Genomic DNA, 21,308 nt, shown 5'->3' on the forward strand with positions numbered 1-21,308 from the left:
TAAAATCGATTTCTAAAAAAACGACTTCTATAAATTCGACCTAATTTCGTAGTGTAGACATCCCCTTACTCATGTCAAGCATTCTTAAACCTTTGGCCGAGTACGGCTAAGCTGAAATCTGACAGGCCTCAGCCTGCAGGTCTTGCGTTTCAGCCATGCTGCACTTATATACCTAATGCTACTTATCACTCTTATACTTCTATAATCCTACCATTGAAATCTAGTTAGCATACCTTAATTAGAAGTAACTTAGTATCCGAGTTAATCATTACATCACAACCATAAATGGATAATAAAATGACCTAACTGACTAACTTGCCCCCTCAGACTGTGCAAAGGGCCCAAGCTGCGAGTGGAGCAATTGTCTGTGGCTCAGCTAGAAGCCCCCTGATGAGGACGTGGAGACAGTGCAGTGAGCTGCCAGCCTTGTGCCCTGACAGGAAGAGGGGGTGGAGATGCCGGGCGAGAGCCCTGGTTTTACTTCGCCCCTTTCAGACAGTGAGCACCACGGGGGATTCTGGCCAAGACCGGCACAGGGCTCAAAGGGCGGAGCTCCTAGTGCCCATTCTGCAGCTGAGCTTCCAGTCGCAGTGGTTCTAGGATGGTGCGGGGATCGCACTGCCAATGGCATTCTAGCACTGCCTGCAGATCCCTCAGCTTTCCATCATCCGCGCCCATGCGAGCTCCAGCCAGAACCATCCCACAGACTCATTCTAAGGGATCCATTTCTGTCACATGTACCGGTGCATTGAGCAGGCTCCGGACAAGGATCCTGCCCTGGGGCAGAGACTCTCAGGCCAGGTGGGCACTACAAACTCACATCGGTATAACTACATTGCTTAGGGGTGTGAACCCCCCTAGCGACGCAGTTAACCTAACCCCTGTGTAGACGGAAGAGCATCTCCTGCCAACGTAGCTACTGCCTCTCAGGGAGTGGAGTCACCATGCTGACGGGAGAATCTCTCCCATAGGAACATCTTCACGAAAGCGCTACACCTTTAGACATGTAGACAAGCCCCTACTGACTCCACAAGGAGAAGTACTAAACCCTCACTGCTGCAAACTCATCTCAAGATCTGTGTACTTTGCAAGGTAGCTGACCCTCCCGCGTCTAGCTGTTCACAGTGTTATCCATCCTCTATCCCTCCCCAGTCCCCCCGCCAAAGTTCCCCTCTCCCATTCCCTCCTTCCCACTCCCTGGAGGTACTTTTTCTTTCCTCTCCCCACCCCTCCGCCCCCGACCTTTCTCTGACCCTGTTCACGGATATAATCCTACAGAACCATACAGCATGAGAACAAGCAGACTGGGCAGTCCCTGCAGTACTGTGAGATGGGTCTAGCCTGCTCTGTATGGTACTGACAGGGCCCCGGGCTACCCTGAGTCTCAGGGATGGATGCTCAGCTGGAATCCTCCACCCCAGACCCAGAAGAAAGGGAAGATTTTCTCCCCATTGAAAGAAGCCTGTGGGAAAGTGAAGATCGGGGCCAGATCATCAGCATAATTAAATGCCACCAACCCCCCTTCATAGTCCAGAGAGACCCGGATCCTGCTGGGTTCTCTACTCAAGGACAGGCGGGTGACAGGGGAGGTTTGAGCCCGATAGTCTCTGGCATTGCCCCATTTCTGCACCACCCAGACCCCATCCTCGGGGATAAAGCCAACCTCTTCCTTCCTCAGCACAGACTGTCTAGCTACCCCCACAGCCCAGTCTCCGGTTGCCCCTCCCTCCACCTTCACCTGCCAGGAATGTTTCCCCGAGGTGAAGCCCTCAGAGCCCACCACACTCAGCAAATAACGAAATCTCTCCGGTTTGTAAGGCAACGTCTGGCTCTCGTGTCCCCGGCTCACGGTTCTTCGATCATCAGACAGGACGAGCTCAGGATGTGCCGTGTCTGGATCCAGAGTCACATTCGCTGGGGAGAGACAGAATCAGAGCGTTATCGGCACACATGGGTCAATGACAGAGCGAAAGGATCGGCTGGGCCAGACCTGAGCCTCAGAATCTTCCCCCCTGCACTCACCTACTTCGGAACAATACTGTGTAACATATATGTATGCCAGTCGGTGCTGCTCTTTATACAGCTAACTATCGACACAGATTTCAGAGTAGCAGCCATGTTAGTCTGTATTCGCAAAAAGAACAGGAGTACTTGTGGCACCTTAGAGACTAACCAATTTATTTGAGCATGAGCTTTCATCATCCGATGAAGTGAGCTGTAGCTCACGAAAGCTTATGCTCAAATAAATTGGTTAGTCTCTAAGGTGCCACAAGTACTCCTTTTCTTCTGTCTACACAGAGAGAGAGATTACATGGCAAAAATACTTCACTAACCCAGCGTTAAGATGCCTGGTGATACCTTGCACCCCTCAAGAAAGTCAGTTCAGCAAAACTGAATCTTGTGAATGCCGGGAGATAGCGAGTTCAGGTAAACACCTTCGCAACCTTAACTCTGCCCTCTGGAGCTGGCAATGGCCTCTGGGAATTATCTGCATGCACTGCAGCTGTAATCCCTGTGGTAGGTGTTGCTGTACTGAAGGGTGGAGGAATAAATTGAACCATCTTGGAAGATCTGTGATTGGGATAGGAGGTGAACTGTCAGGCTGTCCCCCTCTGCAGGATGTGTGTGTGTGTCCCCCTCTCTCCCTGGCCCCTGTGTGGGTGATCAAAGGAAAGAGGAGCCTGTCTACCTTGGGAGAACCAGGATGCCTCGTTTCAGTGCTGCGCTGGGCAGGCTGGTGTCCCTCGTGAGGCACAGGGCTCCTCTTGCCATGGGGGGCTGGGCGATGAGTGTGGAAGGTGAGTTTAATGCAGAGTCAGGGAAAGCAGGGTGTCAGTTGGCATCGTGTGCATTAGGGTGAGCTGGCTGTAAAAGGAGTTGCAAGATTTAGCAGCTGTGGTGTTCTTTCTGTGGCGTGGGCTGAGATCGAGTGTAGGGCAGGCGTAGGGAGCTCCTGCTCAGTACAGCGCAAAGGCAGAGCCTGAGTATGTCATGGGTGTACGGGGCATGGCTTGAGTGGGCAGAGTTAAGGTTGTGTGTTAAGGCATGTCCCTTAGCTCTGTATTTCCTGGTTTTCACAAGTTTGAGTTTTGCTGCACTTGACGTTCTGGAAGGCGCGAGTTATCGCCAGGCAGCCTCAGCTCTGGGCTAATGACGTTTCTGACATTTAATTTCTGAGTCTTTTTAACAAAAGGAGAAATGTTGCTAGTAGGAGAGAGCGGCCATTCTGGCCTTGTAAAGATCATATGCATGCCCTCCCCTCTACCCCATTTATCCACCTCCCCATAACGTCCTCTACCCTTGCTGAACCCCAAATGCTCTCCCCCATCCCCTGCTCCAATCCCGCCCCTCCAAGCAAACATTCATGTGTCCAATTTCCCCCCCACAAAATACTTTGAGGATATTCTGTGACCCAGGGGACTCTTGGTGCCAACTGGCAGAGGGCCCAGGGGTACACGAAGTTTACAGGGATCCCCTGGGACGGGTATTTACATTCTAGTTCACCAAAGAGTGTCACGTAAGTCTCTACTGAAAGCTTGTGTCACGCTGGTCATTGTAATCATTGCGGGATGTGTGTGCGGATAATGTGCAAGGAGAGGGGTGTGTATGTTGGCAATCGTGTCCTTGAAGTTAAAGACAGATCACCCAGAGGTAGATGCCTGAAGGCAGTTCCAGCAGACAGGAGGCAGGAGACACATATCACCCTGGCTGACTATGGTGAACTGTCTCTCACAGTGACAGTGTATTTGCATACGGAGTCAAATGCTAATGAAGAGATTGTGGGGACTTCAGGAGAAGACATTAACAGGAAGAGGTGAACAGCTGGGGTGGGGGAAGGGGGTGGAACCCTGTTTTCAGGTGAAGAACAAAGGACTGGTCTAATATATCTGTGGATACAGACGGATGCCCAGGCATCCTTCATCTGGGGAGACAAGCTGACAAAGGGCTTGGTCTTAGGAAAGGAAGGTCTCGGCCTTCGGGATTGAAACGTGCCGTGAGAAGGTCTTTGGGTGAGCAGGACCTTATTAGACAAGAGGCATCTTGTTAGTTAAGTTGAGGCTCTAGGATGTGTGTGAAGATTTTAGTTGCTATGTAACCTTAGTCTCCGGTATTTCTGCTGGCTTCATTTCAGTCTGTGCTCCATGTTAAATACACGTATACATGATTTCTGTATAAACAAATCTAAGCGCCATGTGTTAAGTGGAACTGTGTTCTAAGGTCTAACTAATAGGCTGGTGTGTTCTGGTCCTTTGGGAACAGTGGGTCTGGTAATTCTGTGAGTGTCCTGATGATCAGGGGCTGGACACGCTGGGGGATGCTCGGAGGACTGGGGGGTTGGAGTGTGGCTATCGCTAACCCGTGTGAGGGACAGTGGAGCCCGCACAAGCTGAACGGGGAGTGCTTGTGTTGCCTGCAGCTGGTGGTATCAGGGAGCTGACCCATGGCAGGCACAGACAAGACGACCCCATGCTAAGGGCAGGTGGCAGCGAGGTGCCTCACAATCCTGGGCACCCCCGGGAAGCGTTATACATTTCCCAAAATAATAATAATAAATATTTTTTTTTAAAACCAATGGGCAGATTTAGCAACATGCCTTTTGCCTTTGAGCTTTTTCCAGATTTCTGCCCTAGGTGGGCTTGACATTGGCTGGGTGGACTCAGGATCAAAGGCTTGCTTCTTATCCCCTTGAGTTCATCACAGTTTCAGGGTAACTGCTTCTGTATTCACCCTTCACAGTTCTTCCAGGCACCCTCTTAAAGGTTTTGGACTCCCAGCCATCACCTCTCATGGGTAGAGATCCACATCTCACTCCCGCCTGACTTGGGCTTTTAAGGCTGCACAGCTCCCTGCCTCACCCCGGGATATCCCCAGCAAGCCAGACTGCCTAAACAGGCCAGGGCCTACGCTTTGCTTTCTCTCTGAAGACAACAAGCAGTGTATTGCCCACAGCTATATGTTTCCACACAGCTCCTTCTAAGCAACCACGTTTCTTCTTTTAGGTAAAAGCATGACAGAGAATAAATATTAAAACAATAAAGCTCGAAAGCTGACCTGAGATTTCCCCGTCCCCCCAACTCCAATCTACAGCTCTAGAAGGTTTTAGTCCTTCAAACCCCACATCTGGGTATTCCCCGGGGTTTGAAGTTTAGATCCAGAACCAGAGCAATGGCTGGGCAGATCAGCCATATCTTTATCCAACTCTGGCTTTTGATCTTCGCCTTCTGTAACAGGTAATCAACAGAAAAAACCCTCCCCTCAGAGCGTAACTTCAAAAGGCTGGATTTTTGCATTAACCAGAGGTAAGTAATTTGCATTAACCTCACCCTAGGGACTCCACAGGAAATCCACTTAATATTTATTGTCCCAAAAGTCCATACTTGTCTGGCACATTTTCAATACAGCCTTTTGAACCGCCACGTCTTACATCCATCACATCTCCTCACTAGAGAGGTTATACACAATCCTGGCCCACAGCAGTACATACAGCTAGTACAGTAAGATCTTTCAGTGATATTGCAGGAAATTGCCCTATCTACAGAGCCCAAGGTCAGCTCCCAGACTGCTGCGCTGGGCATCACAACATGGGGAATAGATGGCCAGCCCTCTGTGGAGAAAGAGGTGGTTAGGGACTATTTAGAAAAGCTGGACGTGCACAAGTCCATGGGGCCAGACGAGTTGCATCCGAGAGTGCTAAAGGAATTGGCGGCTGTGATTGCGGAGCCATTGGCCATTATCTTTGAAAACTCTTGGCGAACGGGGGACGTCCCAGATGACTGGAAAAAGGTTAATGTAGTGCCAATCTTTAAAAAAGGGAAGAAGGAGGATCCTGGGAACTACAGGCCAGTCAGCCTCACCTCAGTCCCCGGAAAAATCATGGAGCAGGTCCTCAAAGAATCAATCCTGAAGCACTTACATGAGATGAAAGTGATCAGGAACAGTCCGCATGGATTCACCAAGGGAAGGTCATGCCTGACTAATCTAATCGCCTTCTATGATGAGATTACTGGTTCTGTGGATGAAGGGAAAGCAGTGGATGTATTGTTTCTTGACTTTAGCAAAACTTTTGACACGGTCTCCCACAGTATTCTTGTCAGCAAGTTAAGGAAGTATGGGCTGGATGAATGCACTGTAAGGTGGGTAGAAAGCTGGCTAGGTTGTCGGGCTCAACGGGTAGTGATCAATGGCTCCATGTCTAGTTGGCAGCCGGAATCAAGTGGAGTGCCCCAGGGGTCGGTCCTGGGGCCGGTTTTCTTCAATATCTTCATAAATGATCTGGAGGATGGTGTGGATTGCACTCTCAGCAAATTTGCGGATGATACTAAACTGGGAGGAGTGGTAGATACGCTGGAGGGCAGGGATAGGATACAGAGGGACCTAGACAAATTGGAGGATTGGGCCAAAAGAAATCTGATGAGGTTCAACAAGGATAAGTGCAGGGTCCTGCACTTAGGACGGAAGAACCCAATGCACAGCTACAGACTAGGGACCGAATGGCTAGGCAGCAGTTCTGCGGAAAAGCACCTAGGGGTGACAGTGGACGAGAAGCTGGATATGAGTCAGCAGTGTGCCCTTGTTGCCAAGAAGGCTAATGGCATTTTGGGATGTATAAGTAGGGGCATAGCGAGCAGATCGAGGGACGTGATCGTCCCCCTCTATTCGACATTGGTGAGGCCTCATCTGGAGTACTGTGTCCAGATTTAGGCCCCACACTACAAGAAGGATGTGGATAAATTGGAGAGAGTCCAGCGAAGGGCAACAAAAATGATTAGGGGTCTGGAACACATGACTTATGAGGAGAGGCTGAGGGAACTGGGATTGTTTAGTCTTTAGAAGAGAAGAATGAGGGGGGATTTGATAGCTGCTTTCAACTACCTGAGAGGTGGTTCCAAAGAGGATGGTTCTAGACTATTCTCAGTGGTAGAAGAGGACAGGACAAGGAGTAATGGTCTCAAGTTGCAGTGGGGGAGGTTTAGGTTGGATATTAGGAAAAACTTTTTCACTAGGAGGGTGGTGAAACACTGGAATGCGTTACCTAGGGAGGTGGTGGAATGTCCTTCCTTAGAAGTTTTTAAGGTCAGGCTTGACAAAGCCCTGGCTGGGATGATTTAATTGGGGATTGGTCCTGCTTTGAGCAGGGGGCTGGACTAGATGACCTCCTGAGGTCCCTTCCAACCCTGATATTCTATAATTCTATGATTCTGTCCAGCTACAGTGGAAGCTCTCCACCTCCAGAGTCTCTTGGCTCCTCTGTCCACACATGCTCAGTATGATCCCCTTAGTTCATGACCAGTACTACCTGTCCAATAATGCTCTGAATGTTGCTCCCTCAAATGATCTCAGATTTGGATCACTGACCCTAGCCAGTGCCCCCTGAGGCACATCAAATGTCAAGGCAATCCATGTAACCATGACAATTTTAGAGCACTTAGAAGAGTGAAGATTTTCACAGGAAGCTGGTTGGTACCTTAACTTGACCAGACCTGGCAGCCCAGTATCATTTGTACAGTCCCCAGCAGATCCCGGTGGTTGGGTTGGGCCCTGTATGCATTACTTCAGTTCAAATATTAAATTGCAAGAAATAGTTTGATTCTGAAGTCACGCCTACATTACACACTTGGGACATCTCAATTTTTCTTGAAAAGATAAATATAGTTTTACCTGAATGAACTACTCCAGAGTCCTGTGTTTGGGGTGGGAAGAAGTATGCAAATATATTTAAATATTACCTTTCTTTAGGGTTGAGATGCAAGTCTCTTTGCTTGGGTCACTCACAGCCCCATCCTCACACACAGCCGAAACCCGGACTCTGTAGGGTGTCTCAGGACTCAGTCCATCAATGCTATAGAACTCGGTTCTCTTTTCTGTCCTTCGTTGCAGCCATTTGTCTTTCCCCTCCTGACTTGTATCTCCTGCCTCCTCTTTATATTCCACCGTATACTCCCTTATTCTGACTCCATCTCCAATGACACTTGGACTCTCCCAGGTGAGGGCGATGGCAGATGAATCTACAATAACTGTTACGGGCTTCCCAGGCGGGCTGGTAGGAAGGAGAGTCTTCACAGGATTACTCACATCGCTGCTCTCGCTGAGCCCTGGTTTGCTCACTGCAGCGTATCGGAACTGGTACTCGGTGTTTGCACGTAGCCCTGTTACTGTGAATGTCTCTTGCGTGTTATTTACATTCACAGCCGTCCAGTTCTCCTGTCCTACAATTCTGTACTCTGCCCGATAGCCGCATATCTCAGTTCTTCCATAGGCTGCTGGGTTAAACTTGAGCTGCACACGGTCATGTTTGATTCCATCAATCAGGGGAGGAAGAGGCTTTGATGGAGGCTCAAAATTGGTGCTGATCAGCTCTCCCTCCTCATACAGGTAAACGGAAGTGCCTGGATTGTCCTTGTCTGGAACAGAGGCCACAATGAACTGAATCTTCCTGTTAGATTTGTTGACACTGACAAAATGTGAAAGGGACTTTGCAGATTTTCGAGCTTTTTTACATATTTCTTTTTCCTCAAACCACACTTTGGATTTTGGTTTCTCAGCGACAGAACTGGCTGCTGCAGGATCATGAGTTTCCTTTATATACTGGGTCTGAAGCCACTGTTTTAAATCTGATAAATATGGCTCCTCTTCATGCAGTGAGGTGAATGTAAAGGAGACGATAAAGTCAAGCTCAGGGTCGAGTACTATTTCATCTAGTTTACTCTGAGAGGACACCACTTTTACATTGCTTAGGATCTTAAGGTAGGAATTCACATAATTCATCTCTTTCTCCTTTGTACCCAGAAATTCACTGAGTCTCTGAGTATTGAACGGTGACTGGTTTTTACATGTTAAAATATCCACCAGAGCCCCTTCCTCTTTTCCACCTCCACGGATTAACGGTAAGAGTCCTGCTAGCTGTTTCTGGAAAGTCTGTCTGTGTTGCTTACACAGATCTCTGAACTGCTGGATTTTCAGCTTGATTTCGGGGAAGCTTGTGGCGATCGGACTCTTCACCATGTCATTGCATCGCATGTTTACTTCTGCCAGTTCCTCCAGAGCAGTCTGAGCATCAGAAATCAGTGTTAAGCTGATCTCACGCACCAGCCGAGCAGCTCTGGAATCCAGCTTGGTCAGCGGGTACAGCCAGACTCTCACTGGTACAGCCTTCTCCCCGCTGTCACCCAGCAGCTTGGGGAGGGTGGAGTATATTTGCATGGCATCTTCGAAATTAGTTGGATTTCTCTCAAGAGCAAAATCACCATGGAACTTGCAGTTAAATTTTGCAGCGTTTAATTTTTCACTTTCATCCATTTTGACAGCTCCTTCCCCTTCTATGGAAAACATGGGTATCTTTTTAATTGCAATCTGGAGCTTTCCCTCTATCTCACGTACATTCTCAGAAGAAGAAACTTCCCGATCAAACACGAAGAAAGCCTGAGCCCCGTACAGCACAGCCGTGACCACATGGGTGGCCGTGCCTTGGTCAAATACAGCAGGATAAGAGACATTCTCTGTTCCTAAATGGTTCATAGTTAGTTGCTCAAACTTTGTTGTGGCAGAGTACTGGAGAGTAATTCGGGCCTGTTGTTTGGATGTTTTGGTGTCATTTAAGTATTTGGCAGATCCACTTACTTCAACCAACCCCCCCAGGAAACTGGCCTTCAGCGAGGCTGTGACATCGAGGGCACTGGCCTTGTCTTCAATGGTGTCGGATGCGATGATCTCAAATTCAGTCTTGGGTTGTGGTTTTGTGTTTACATCCTTGCGAAGCTGTTCCAGGCCCCACAGCGTGATCCCTGGAATAGTAGAGACAGACACATGGTAACGTAACTGATAGATGCACAGGACACAGAATCTATCCATCCTTTAATTGTGTCTCGTTTCTGAGATTGAAAAATAACCAGTGACGGACATCACGTAAACTGACCTGGTAACATACAAACGTGCCAAGTCAAGGCTGAACTCCACCCCTAACAACGTTCCCTTGCCCCCAGCTTCTTAGAGGACTTTGGAAGATGTGATCTTTTCTGATTTTTTTTTTTAATAAATCCCCCTTCAGAATGACTGTGTTCACTCCCCCCTCAGGAGTACACTGTCCCAGGTAGCAAGTGCTATAGTTATGATTGAAATGTCACTTCCATTAGAAACATCTGGTTTCTTTGATTTAAGAAGCTAGGAATTGCTACGGTTGACCTGATCCGTGATCCATCTAGCCCAGTATTCTGTCTCTGAGAGTAGCCAGCACCAGATCCTTCACAGGAAGAGGCAAGAAACCTTACTATATTGTTGGAAAATCTGCCCTCATGGAGGTCTCATTGATCTCTAATAGTTGGAGATTGGCTTAAATCTTAAGTATAAGGTTTTATATCCCTTCCTAAACTTTCTTTTCATTGTTATAATCCCCGTATTCTTGTTACCCATATAAACTTCCAGTCCCTCTCAATGTCTAATCCTGGCCTCAGGACATGGAGGTGAGACGAAGGCAGCTGGGAGACGAAGGGAGTTAGCCGGCTGAGTTTGCCAGTGAAGGCAGGCAGGGAGGTAGGGTTTTTCTTTAACTTGAAGGCACTGCACAAGGAAGAACCTGCAATGCTGCACTGCCAACACCACTGCTCGCTCTTCATCTGCCTGCACCTGTGGGGCCCTGGCCAGACGGACATCCTGACTGGAGGCTTCTACCCAGATCCTCATCTTCACTTGCAGGGAATGCAGCCTGCATGTCCCTGCTGAAAACAGCCAGGAAGGGGGAACCAGCTGGTGTGAGAGGTGTCTGTCGGTGGAGTCCCTCAGGTAGCCGGTAAGAGAGCTGCGGGAGGAGGTGGCTCATCTGTGTAGCATCCAGGAGCTTGAGGACTTCATCATCAGGATGGACGTGGAGACATCCGGGATGGAGGACGCTAGCTGACTAGGGATGACGACAGAGGCACCAGAAGAGGAAGAAGACCCGGCTGCTCTGCAGAAAGGAGACTGGCTGCTGGCCACCTTAGACAGCAGGCTGTGCTCCACTCCCCACCCCGGCCCGCCATCCATCGAGGTCAAGAACTGGCACGCTGTACTGGCCACAGGAGGAGAGGAGCAGACTCCAGTGGCTGAGGAAGAGGAGTCACCTGCTCCCAAGGCTGGGAGGCTCATGGCCACCACACCCACCAGGAGGGGACGTAGGATGGTAGTGGTCAGAGCTCCCTGCGGAGAGGGATGGAAGCCTCCATCTGCTGACCTGACCTGACGTCCCAGGAGGTGTGCTGCCTGCCTGGAGCCCTCACCCCAGGTGTTCTGGAAAGGTTGCCAAGGCTCGTCCAACCATCTGGCTGCTGCCGCACACTACGCATCTACGTGGGCACTAATGATACTGCCAGCCTGACCCTGCGCAGTGACTCCTGGGCTCTGGGAGTGAGGGTGAAGGAGTCACGGGCGCATGTTGTGTTCTTGTCCATCCTCCTGGTTGAGGTTAAGGGCCCGGGCAGGGACGCACACATCCTGGAGATGATGCATGGCTGTGCGGGTGGTGTCAAATGGTGGACTTTGGGTTCCTAAGTCATGGGAGGCTGTTTCAGGAAGGAAATCTGCTGGGAAGAGATGGAGTACACCTGACCAAGAAGCGGGGGAGCATCTTCGAGCACTGACTTGCCAACCTAGTGAGGAGGGCTTTAAATTAGGATCAAAGGGGCAGGTGACAAAAGACGACAGGTAAGTATCAAAAAAGTGACCTTCACAGAGGGCTAGATGTTGCTGGGGTGAGTGGCAGGTGGAATGGAAAATTTACATTCGGGTCATAGGAGAAACAAGCGGGATAACAGAGGGGGAATCTGCTAAATATCTTGTCTATACAAAAAGGCAAGTTGTATGGGGAATAGACAGGAAGAACTGGAAGTCTTAGTACATAAGCTAATTTAGTATTTAATTGGCATCACTGAGATTTGGTTCGATAAATCTCATGACTAGAATATTGGTGCATAGCATGTTCAGGATGGAAAGGTAAGCAAAAAAGGGAGGCGGGGTTGTACTATACATCAAGAGTATAGACACTTATGCTGTGGTCCAGGAGGTAAGAGGCCGACCCAGTTGAAATTCTATGGGTACAGATAAAAGTGGTCAGGGGAAAACAGGGGTGATGTTATGGTAGGGGTCTTCTATAGACCATCAAATCTGGAGGAAGAGACGCATGAGGCATTTCTAGAGCAAATAACAGAAATATCCGTACCACAAGACCTGGTAGTAATAGGGGACTTCAACTACCCAGACATCTGTTGTAAAAGTAATCCCACAAAACACAAAGTGTCCAGTAAGTTCTTGGAATGTGTTAGGGACAACTTCTTGTTTGAGAAGATGGAGGAAGTAACAAGGGGGCAGCCATTTTAGACTTGATTCTGACTAAAAGGGAGGAAATTGGTTGCAAATCTGAAAGTAAAAGGCAATTTGGGTGACAGTGTTCATAAAATGATAGATTTTATTATTTTAAGGAAAGGGAAGAGTGAAAAGCGAGAATAAGACAATGGACTTCAAAGGAATAAACAGACTTCATTAGACTCAGAGAACTCTTCAGTAACGTTCCTGGGAAGAAAATCTAAGGAAAAAGAGGAGTTCAGGAGAGCTGACAGTTCGTAAAAGAGACAGTATTAAAGGCACAACTGCAAACTATTCTGATTTGAAGGTAAGATAAGAAAAATAGCAGGAGGACAATATGGCTTCATCAGGAGCTCTTCAGTAACCTGAAAATCAGAAAGAAACCCTACAAAAAGTGGGAACATGGATGAATTGCTAAGGAGGAGTACAAAAGAATAGTATAAGCAGACAGGGACTAAATCAGAAAGGCTAAGGGACAACATGAGTTACACCTAGCAAGGGACATAAAAGGCTGTAAGAAGAGGGTTTGTAAAAATATATTAGGAGCAAAAGAAAGACGATGAAAAGTGTAGGTCCACTATTTAGTGTGGAAGGAAACCTAATGACATCAAGAACACAGAAGTGTTTAATGCCTACTTTGCTTCAATCTTCTCTAAAACGGTAAATTGTGACCAGGTGCTTAATACAATTAGAATTAATAATAAGGGGGAAGGCACACAACACAGAATAGCAAATGAACAGCTTAAAGAATATTTAGATAATTAGATGTATTCAAGTCAGCAGGGCTTGACTAAATTCACCTTAAGGAACTAGCTGAAGCAGATCTTGGATCTGTTAGTGATTATCTTTGAGAACTCTTGGAGGATGGGTGCGGTCCCAGAGGACAGGAGAAAAGCAAATATGGTACCTATCTTTAAAAAGGGGAACAAAGAGGACCTGGGGAATTATAGAACAGTCAGCCTACCTTCAACCCTGGAAAGATACTGGAACAAGCTATTAAACAATCAGTTTGTAAGCACCTAGAAGATAACAGGGTAATAAGTAATAGCCAACATGGATTTGTCAGGAACCAATCATGCCAAACCAACCTAACTGCCTTCTTTGACAGGGTTGCTGGCCTAGTGTTTAGGGGGAGAAGCAGGAGACATGACAGATCTTGATTTCAATACGGATTTTGACACAGTCCCACGTGACATTCCCATAAGAAACTAGAGAAATGCGGTATCGATGAAATTGCTATAAGGTAGGTGGGTAACTCGATGAAAGGCTGTGCTCAGAGAGTAGTTATCAATGGTTTGCTGTCAAACTAGGAGGATGTAGGTAGTGGGGTCCTGCAGGAGTCTGTCCTGAGTCTGGTGCTAATCAGTATTTTGATCCATGACTTGGATGATGGGGTGGAGAGCACACTGATACAATTACCAGATGACACCAAGCTGCAAGCACTTTGCAGGACAGGATTAAAATTCAAAATGACCTTGTTGATTTCAGATCAATTCTCCAGTTTATAAAGATGAAATTCAACAAAGACAAATGCAAAGTACTACACTTAGGAGGGAAAAATCAAATGCACAAATACAAGACGGGGAATACTGGCTAGGCAGTAGTACTGCAAAAAGAGAACTGGGGTTATAGTGGATCACAAAGTGATAGGAACCCACAATGGGATGCAGTTATGCAAAAGGCTAATGCCATTCTGGGGTGTGTTAACAGGAGTAAGACACGGGATGTAGTTGTCCCGCTCTTCTCGGCACTGGTGAGGCTTCTGCTGGAGTATTGTGTCCAGTTTTGGGTGTCACACTTCAGTAAAGATGTGGACAAATTGGAGAGTCCAGAGGAGAGCAACAAAAATGATAAATGGTTTAGAAAACATGACCTTTGAGGATAGGTTAAAAAAACAGGTATGTTTAGTCTTAAGAAAAGCAGACTGAGAGGGAACCTGATAACAGTCTTCAAATATGTTAAGGGCTGTTATAAAGATGACAGTGATCAATTGTTCTCTACATCCGCTGAAGGGAGGACAAAAAGTAATCGGCTTAATCTGCAGCAAGGGAGATTTAAGTTAGATAATAGGAAAACTTTCTAACAATGGGAGTAGTGAAGCTCTGGAACAGGCTTCCAAGGGAGGTTGTGGAATCCCCGTCACTGGAGGTTTTGAAGAACAAGTTAGACAAACACCTGTCAAAGGTGGTCAAGGTGCACTTATTCCTGCCTCAGCGCAGGTAGCTGGACTAGATGACCTCTCAAAGCCCCGTCCAGCCCTACATTTCTGTGATTCAGTGATATCTAGGGGCAGAGAGTTCGCCATGCTAATCACGTTGCTTTAAAATGTATGTCCTTTTGTTGTTTAAATTAGGTGTATTTTAATTTCATAGTGTCCCCTTGTTCTTGTACTATGAAAGAGTAAATAGCTCCTGCGTATTTACCTTCTCTAACCCATTCATTCTTCTGTATCCCTGTAGCAATTTCCCCTTATTCTTCTCTCCATATGAAATATTTTGTTTTGTCAATCTCTCTTCCTGTGAAATTCTCCCCAGGCCTCTAGTTATTCTCATCATCACTGTCCAAACCCCCTCGGTTTCTGTTATATCCTCTTTGGGATGGGATGGCCAGTACTGAACACACATTGCAGGGGAGGGTGGCCCATTGATTTATATGTAAGCAGGGTTTGAATGAGCTCTCCCCTGCCAGCTAGCTGGGGAGGGGGAAAGGCTTCAGGACAAGACTGTATTTACATGAACACACCCCCTCTGCCAAGGTATCCAGCAGACAGAGCTGTGTTGCCAAAGTGATCAGCTCTGGCTGGTGTTGGGTTAGAAATCACTTTGTATTGAATGAGCATAAGCTTTCGTGAGCTACAGCTCACTTCTATAGCTCACGAAAGCTTATGCTCATATAAATTGGTTAGTCTCTAAGGTGCCACAAGTCCTCCTTTTCTTTTTGCGAATACAGACTAACCCAGCTGCTACTCTGAACTTGTATTGAATGCAGGGGTAATGAAATGTTGTTATCCTGATTGTAGGAGTAAAGGGCAGCAGATCTGTGCTTAGCCTGTCCTGTTTGAGGGGGTCACCCTCAACTGAACTGAACTTGCTAAGCAGGAGTTTCGGATGCCAGAGCCCTGTGAAAGTAAGAAGGGGTGGGGGACAGGTGTCCCTGCTGGGAAGTGTGGGTTCTGCCTAAGAATCATAGGCATGGTTTAACTAGCCCCTTGCTACTGTTTAAAGATAGAGCTAATTAGCACTCTAGAAGTGAGCTGTTGCACCTCTGAAGTCTGGGTCCTCATTGACCAAGGACAACCACTGTGAGTGGGGTGCGGTGGGGTGGGGGAGAAGGGACAGACACGTTAAAGGAACTTTTGGTTGTAGAACTCAAGAACCTGAGGCAAAAGACCCTGCCCAACGCACTCTGGGGTGGGGGGTTGCTCACGGTTTTAGGTTTATGAATCCTGCTTGCAGCGTGATCCCAAGTTAATGTCCAGTGACTTTCCTCCTTTCATTCAAAGTTTCTTTTTTGCACTCAGGCTCTGTGCATGGGAGTGGGGTAGGACAGCCTCTTCGAGGCGCCCAGGGGTGTGTGTAATTGTCCCGGCATTGGGTTATTGGGTGGGAGCTTGTACCGGTTCTGTGTTGTACTGTTGAAAGGGAACCCCTGGATATTGAATCCGGCCCTGGTTGCTGTCAACGTCCCCTGGCAGAAGGGTTACCTGTATAATGCCATTGGAATAGCTCTGGTGGCATTTTCCATCCCGTTCCTCAGGCACCCGAGCACCCTGTTCACTGCTTGGCCTGCCACTGGACACAGAGTGGGTGTTTTCACTGAGCTGTCCACAGCGATGCCAGGCCTTTTCCAGGGGCGGGGGACAATTAATATGGGTCACAGTGATGCGTGTGAATAGCTGAAGTTTTTCCTTCTAATGGGTCCCCTCATGCCCTGAAGCTCTGTGTGTAGAGAGGACCCTTCTCACCAGGACCTCACCTGTCCCATGTGGAAATGGGGGGATGAGCCAGCTCGGGGGCACTGTCCCCCTTTCCTAGGCTGACTGCCGTGCGGGTGGGGCTGCAGAGATATCGCAGTGGCAGGGGAGCGGATGGGAAGTTTCTCCTTTCTCTTAGTGCAGCCAGTGCTGTAAGGAGGGTCAGCAGGACAGTACCCAGGCAGGTTTGGATGCCCTTTGTTTTTTCCCCAACTCAAATCCCAAACCCAAATGTTCCTAAAAGAAACAGGTGCCAAATGCTTCTTTTTTCTGAAACACTAAGTTGGGCCCCGTGCTCCCCCCGGGTGACAATTACCTGGGATGAGGGAGTCCTTGCGGCAATCGTACAGCATCCCCAGCTGGAAAGGGCGGCCCAGAGCCGGCATCGCAATGGTGTCATCTGATCCGGCCATTGTTCCACACCCAGATGCTCTCTCCTCTGTCTGACCTGCAAGAAAGAACTGGGATTACACTTAAGTTTCTGTGGAGCAGATTTAGAATCGAGTCCCTGGCTTCAGTCTTCAAAGCTTTTTCCGAACATTGCCTTGGTTGTAAAAGAAAGACGGATCTTCTAGTCTCCACAGGGGACAGGAGAGGAAGAAAGTCACTCAGAGATTTACCTCTCCCTTTTCTCGCCTCAGATTATGAATTCTAAATTTTACATTTCAAAGTAATTGTTCCTATTAGGAAGAATGGGAAATAGTTATAATTTGATGCAATTTAGAGAGATGTAAGCCACAAAGCAAAACAACTGTTGTATTTTGCTGCTCTCATGTAAGATCCCAGACGTATTGAAAGAACGCTGTGACATGCCAGCAAGCTGGATATCCTGATAGGGGGCTAAATAGCAGCCAGGGAGCCATAAATACCTGCTGCCCAATGGTTAAGAAGAGAGGCGACAGCTCTTACTTAACGCAAGCCAGAGCATGCCTCTGAAGCAGGGGTGAGCAAACTATGGCCCGCAGGTCTAGCCGTTTTAAGCTGGCCCATGAGCTCCTGCTGGGGAGCAGGGTCTGGGGCTTGCTCCGCTCTGGCGCTCCAGCTGGGGTGCCGGGTTGGGGGCTGCTCGAGCTGGGGCGTCGGGGGCCACACCACACGACTCCCAGAAGCGGCTGCATGGCCCTGCTCCAACGGTCGGAGGCCGTTCCACACATATGAGCCAGAGAAGGGACACCCCCCTCCCGCACCCCAACCCCAATTTTGTGTGCATTCATGGCCCGCCATACAATTTATATTCCCTGATGTGGCCCTCAGGCCAAAAAGTTTGCCCACCCCTACTTTAAAGTCTAAATAAAATCGTAAACCTTGCAGGCCTTGCACCTTGGAATAGAGCAGGAACATCTGCCAATAGATATAGCATGAGGAAATCTCCCTCTCCGAGACCATTCCCAGAGGAGAGTTAAAGGGAACGGCTCCATTTCATGTCTCTTACCTACACTTACAGAACCGCAAGCCACCCACCAACTGTCTTCCTGTTACACGTTTATCCCAGAATCCATCACACCAGCCTCCTCTTGATATGTGCCCTACAGAGGGTTGTTTTAAAGTTTAAACTCAGCGAATGTATGAACTCAGGCCTTGTCCACATGGGGGTACGTTGGCACTGAGTTGACGCACACTAGTAGCTGTGCACTACGTAAGCCATACTCCTAGCATGCGCTGTGCCCTCTTTCCAAAATGCCGTACCCCACAATTGTAGCTGAGAGATTTCAAATGATTTAGGAAATTATTTGTCTAGTATTAGGAATTGTCACAGATTTATACTTAGCAGTATGAAAATGTGATTGTTAGCTTATATATGAGTAACTCTGTGAGTCTTTCATGGAGGTCCTGGAAGTCACAGAGTCCATGACTTTCCAGGACCTCCATGACTTCTGCAGCTGCAGCGGCTGGTGCAGCTGACCCTAGGGCTGCCCCAGCACCTGGGTGACCCTGGGGCCAGCCACTCCGGCCACTGCTTCGGCGGCCCCAGACAACTGATCCCGGGCCCTGCCATGGAGCAGCAGTCCAGGAGCAGCAGCGGTGGGGCCCCGGGCCACCCCCCGCCTGGAGGAGCAGCAGCGGCGGTGGGGCTACTGGCCGCCACCCCCCCAGGAGCAGCAGTGACTGCCGGAGCACCCCCCCAGCAGCAGCCTCCCCTGGAGCACCCCTCCTCCCCCAGCACCTAAGATTTAGTGAGGGGCATTTTTAGTAAAGTCACGGACAGATCATTGGCTGTGACTTTTTTTTATTGCCCTTGACCAGTCTGTGGCCTTTACTAAAAATACCCATGACTAAATCATAGCCTTATATATGAGCATTCAGGGAAGTATAATTAGTTGGTATTATTAAGCTGTGGTTTGTTTCGGGAACAATAGAACATAGGACTGGAAGGAACCTCCTGGGTTGAGTCCAGTCCTCTGATACCGTAGGCAGCCCCGTCATATCGTCCCGTTCCTAAACTTACCAAGCTCCTTCTTAAAACTAGTCCGTCTGCCCCCACTATTCCTATTGGACGTCTGTTCCACAGCCTCAACCTCACTTCCACTTCGTTTCGGGGGGCCGTTCATAGCGCTGATTTTGACAAATAAATCTCTGTTTTAGTCTGGGTCCCGGTTCCCTCAGGGATGCTCCTCTGGTTGAGGTCTATCCTGACAGGTGTCATCAGCTGAGACTGATGAAGTTAAGCACCCCCCCTCCCCACCTATGTGCAAAAGCCTGTTGGTATCACAGCAATTTTCAAGGCAGTTGAGTGTGAAGGGGGATTTTAGACTGCTATACAGGAGAGTTTCAACCTTAACTGTCGTGGAGCTACTGCCCCACTAAAATCTAGGTTCAAATGCTGCCCCCTTTGCCATGTGTCACGGGGTCCAGACACCCCAAGGGCAGAACAGGGGGTCCGAACCCCTAAGAACAAGCAATGGACTCAAAGGATTGTGTACAATGCTATTGTGTATAATAATGTTGAGTGAGCTCTTTTCTGAAAGCCTGTGATGTTCTCTACTTACTGATCACTGTGCGAGATGGATCCAGGCTGTGCTTAGGGATTTATGTATCGTGTATGTAGAGTCTGGAGCTGGTTCCTAAAGCTTCATCTCCTGCTCCCAGTAGGGTGGTGGCCAGCCAGGCAGGGAGGAGCTGCCTCCCCAGCCAGACAAGACTAACCCCCAGCACCTCGCATTGTACAACCCAGGAGAGACAAATGATGGGTCTCTAGTGTGCAAACAATGTGGAGTGTGTCCCAAAGTGAACTGAGAACTGGGGGGCTGGCTTCAGGCCTTTGGGGTGAGGAACCAGAGTGGAAAAGTCCCCAGGTCTGGTAGTGAAGAACTCGGGGTAGGCGGATTTGGGGATGCTTGGGATTGGAAGGGCTGGTGGGGTCACCCTGCAGGGATAACGAGGCTGCTGGAAGCCAGGGTGAGACCTTTATGCCTGTGGGCTGGATGCTGGTGCCAGGGCTCCGAGCCAGAGCCACACAGGATTAAGGGACCCACAGTCACAGGGCAGGTGGTGACAGACCCCCTGACTGCTCTGGGGGATCCCCAGAATGTCACACCGCGATATCAGAATGTTTCACATCCAGGCTCGTGCTGTGTCTTGTCACTATTCCCTGTATAACATCAATACAGATTAACCCTCTCTTTGCCACCCTCTCAGCTGCAGCCCGTGGCCAGACTCATCCCACACTGGCACTGTGGCTGGTGCAGGGGGGTGGCTCGTACGCTCAGGGGTGCCTTAACTTGTGCCCTGCTTCAGTGGTTCCTCTGGGCCATTGCAGAGATGTAAGAATGCCCCTGCCATGTCTCCTCCAGCCCCTGGCGCACCCCAGAACACCCCTGATATCCCTCTGTGCTGGAGTCTTGGAGAGGGGGCCTAGGGGCTCTCTGAGGTGGGGGTATTATCCAAGGGGCTGTATCAATATCTTCTACTGTATCAAAATCTCCAGCTTCCCTGCTTTCACCTCATTCCCCTCCTGTCTATCACAAATGCTGCTGCTAAAGTCACTCCCTCTCCAAGTGCATTCTCTCCTCCTCACTTCCCCTCACTGACTTCTGGCCTGTTACCACGTCCAATCCAACCTCTGTGGGCCTGAGCCCCATTGCCCTGCACCTTGTCACCTACGCCAGTGCAAAGTGGATGGAAAGCGTTGCCCAGCAGGAACGAAAGTGCTTCACACCCCAAAGTACACTGGTGTAATTCACTTCACAAGGGGCCGGGTGACAGGAAATCAGAGTCACTGAGCAGAGTCCAGCCTGTTACATGCGTCATCTCCCTGTATCCTGCTTCCTTGGTTTCAAGTCTCGCTCGCTCTCTGTGGCTCAGTCTTACTGCGTTCTCTTTTTATTATATAAGTCCCCAAGACGTGCAGGTGTCTGTTACTGAATCACCAACTGACCCTATGGCTGTAACCTTCCTCCTTCCGTGCCCTTCCTTTCAAGTCCTTCCTTCAAATGGAGCCAAGTTTCAAACTCACACACAACACGGTACCTTGGGGCTGCTAATTCAGCTCGGAGACCCAACGTGTATTCTTCCTTCAGGGGCTGCTGGTCCCTGCGGGCTGTACGCCGTCCACCGGAGCTGTGCGGCTTTCACAGAAAAGTCAAACTTTCACATGGTTTCGGATTCTGTCTTACGCAGTTAAACTGTTTCCGTTTCACTTTCTATTTGGGGTCAGACCCAGGAGCTGTAGGAGGAGTTACTTGGTCAGTGAATTCCATTGACGGGAAAACACCTTGGAGCTGGTTTACCAGGGTTGTTGTCTCAGATCAGTTCTCAGAAAACGAGAACCCAGGAGACAACCTGGCAAGCGCAGCTCTGTTCATGGTTACTCAGGGGGCGAGTTGTAGGGGCCCCTGGTGCCCGGGCTCCAGTAAATTCAGGGCCCCGGGACCCGTCTCCACCAATGTTTGGGGCCGGGTCTCTCCCCTGGCTCTGCCTGCCGCCCCCACCCCCACGCATGCCCCCTCCCCCGAGCGTCCCCCAGCCCCTTGCACCCCCTCCCCCGAGCATCCCCCGGCCCCACCTA

At 49.1% G+C, this 21,308-nt stretch overlaps 1 protein-coding gene across 1 annotated transcript; it reads right to left on the reverse strand.

Moving 5' to 3' along the window:
• Window positions 1-1,247: 1,247 nt before the first annotated feature.
• On the reverse strand, window positions 1,248-20,940 carry LOC144260045 (stonustoxin subunit alpha-like). Its single transcript, XM_077808546.1, has 4 exons — window positions 20,771-20,940; window positions 16,620-16,751; window positions 7,728-9,782; window positions 1,248-1,914 (listed from the first exon to the last, which is right to left on the reverse strand). The coding sequence occupies exons 2-4, from the start codon at window positions 16,714-16,716 to the stop codon at window positions 1,385-1,387; spliced, it is 2,682 nt and encodes an 893-aa protein (XP_077664672.1). The 5' UTR covers window positions 16,717-16,751; window positions 20,771-20,940; the 3' UTR covers window positions 1,248-1,384.
• Between the last annotated feature and the right edge of the window lie 368 nt (window positions 20,941-21,308).

Source organism: Eretmochelys imbricata, chromosome 2 (genome assembly GCF_965152235.1).
Source record: "Eretmochelys imbricata isolate rEreImb1 chromosome 2, rEreImb1.hap1, whole genome shotgun sequence".
Taxonomy (NCBI): Eukaryota; Metazoa; Chordata; order Testudines; family Cheloniidae; genus Eretmochelys; species Eretmochelys imbricata.

Excerpts from the sequence above, each read along its gene's own strand:
- LOC144260045 (XM_077808546.1), bottom strand. The coding sequence starts at position 16,716 with ATGGCCGGATCAGATGACACCATTGCGATGCCGGCTCTGGGCCGCCCT. Across the intron at positions 9,783-16,619 it reads CAAGGACTCCCTCATCCCAG|GGATCACGCTGTGGGGCCTG; the intron begins GTAATTGTCACC and ends CTACTATTCCAG. Across the intron at positions 1,915-7,727 it reads CATCTCAACCCTAAAGAAAG|CGAATGTGACTCTGGATCCA; the intron begins GTAATATTTAAA and ends GTCTCTCCCCAG.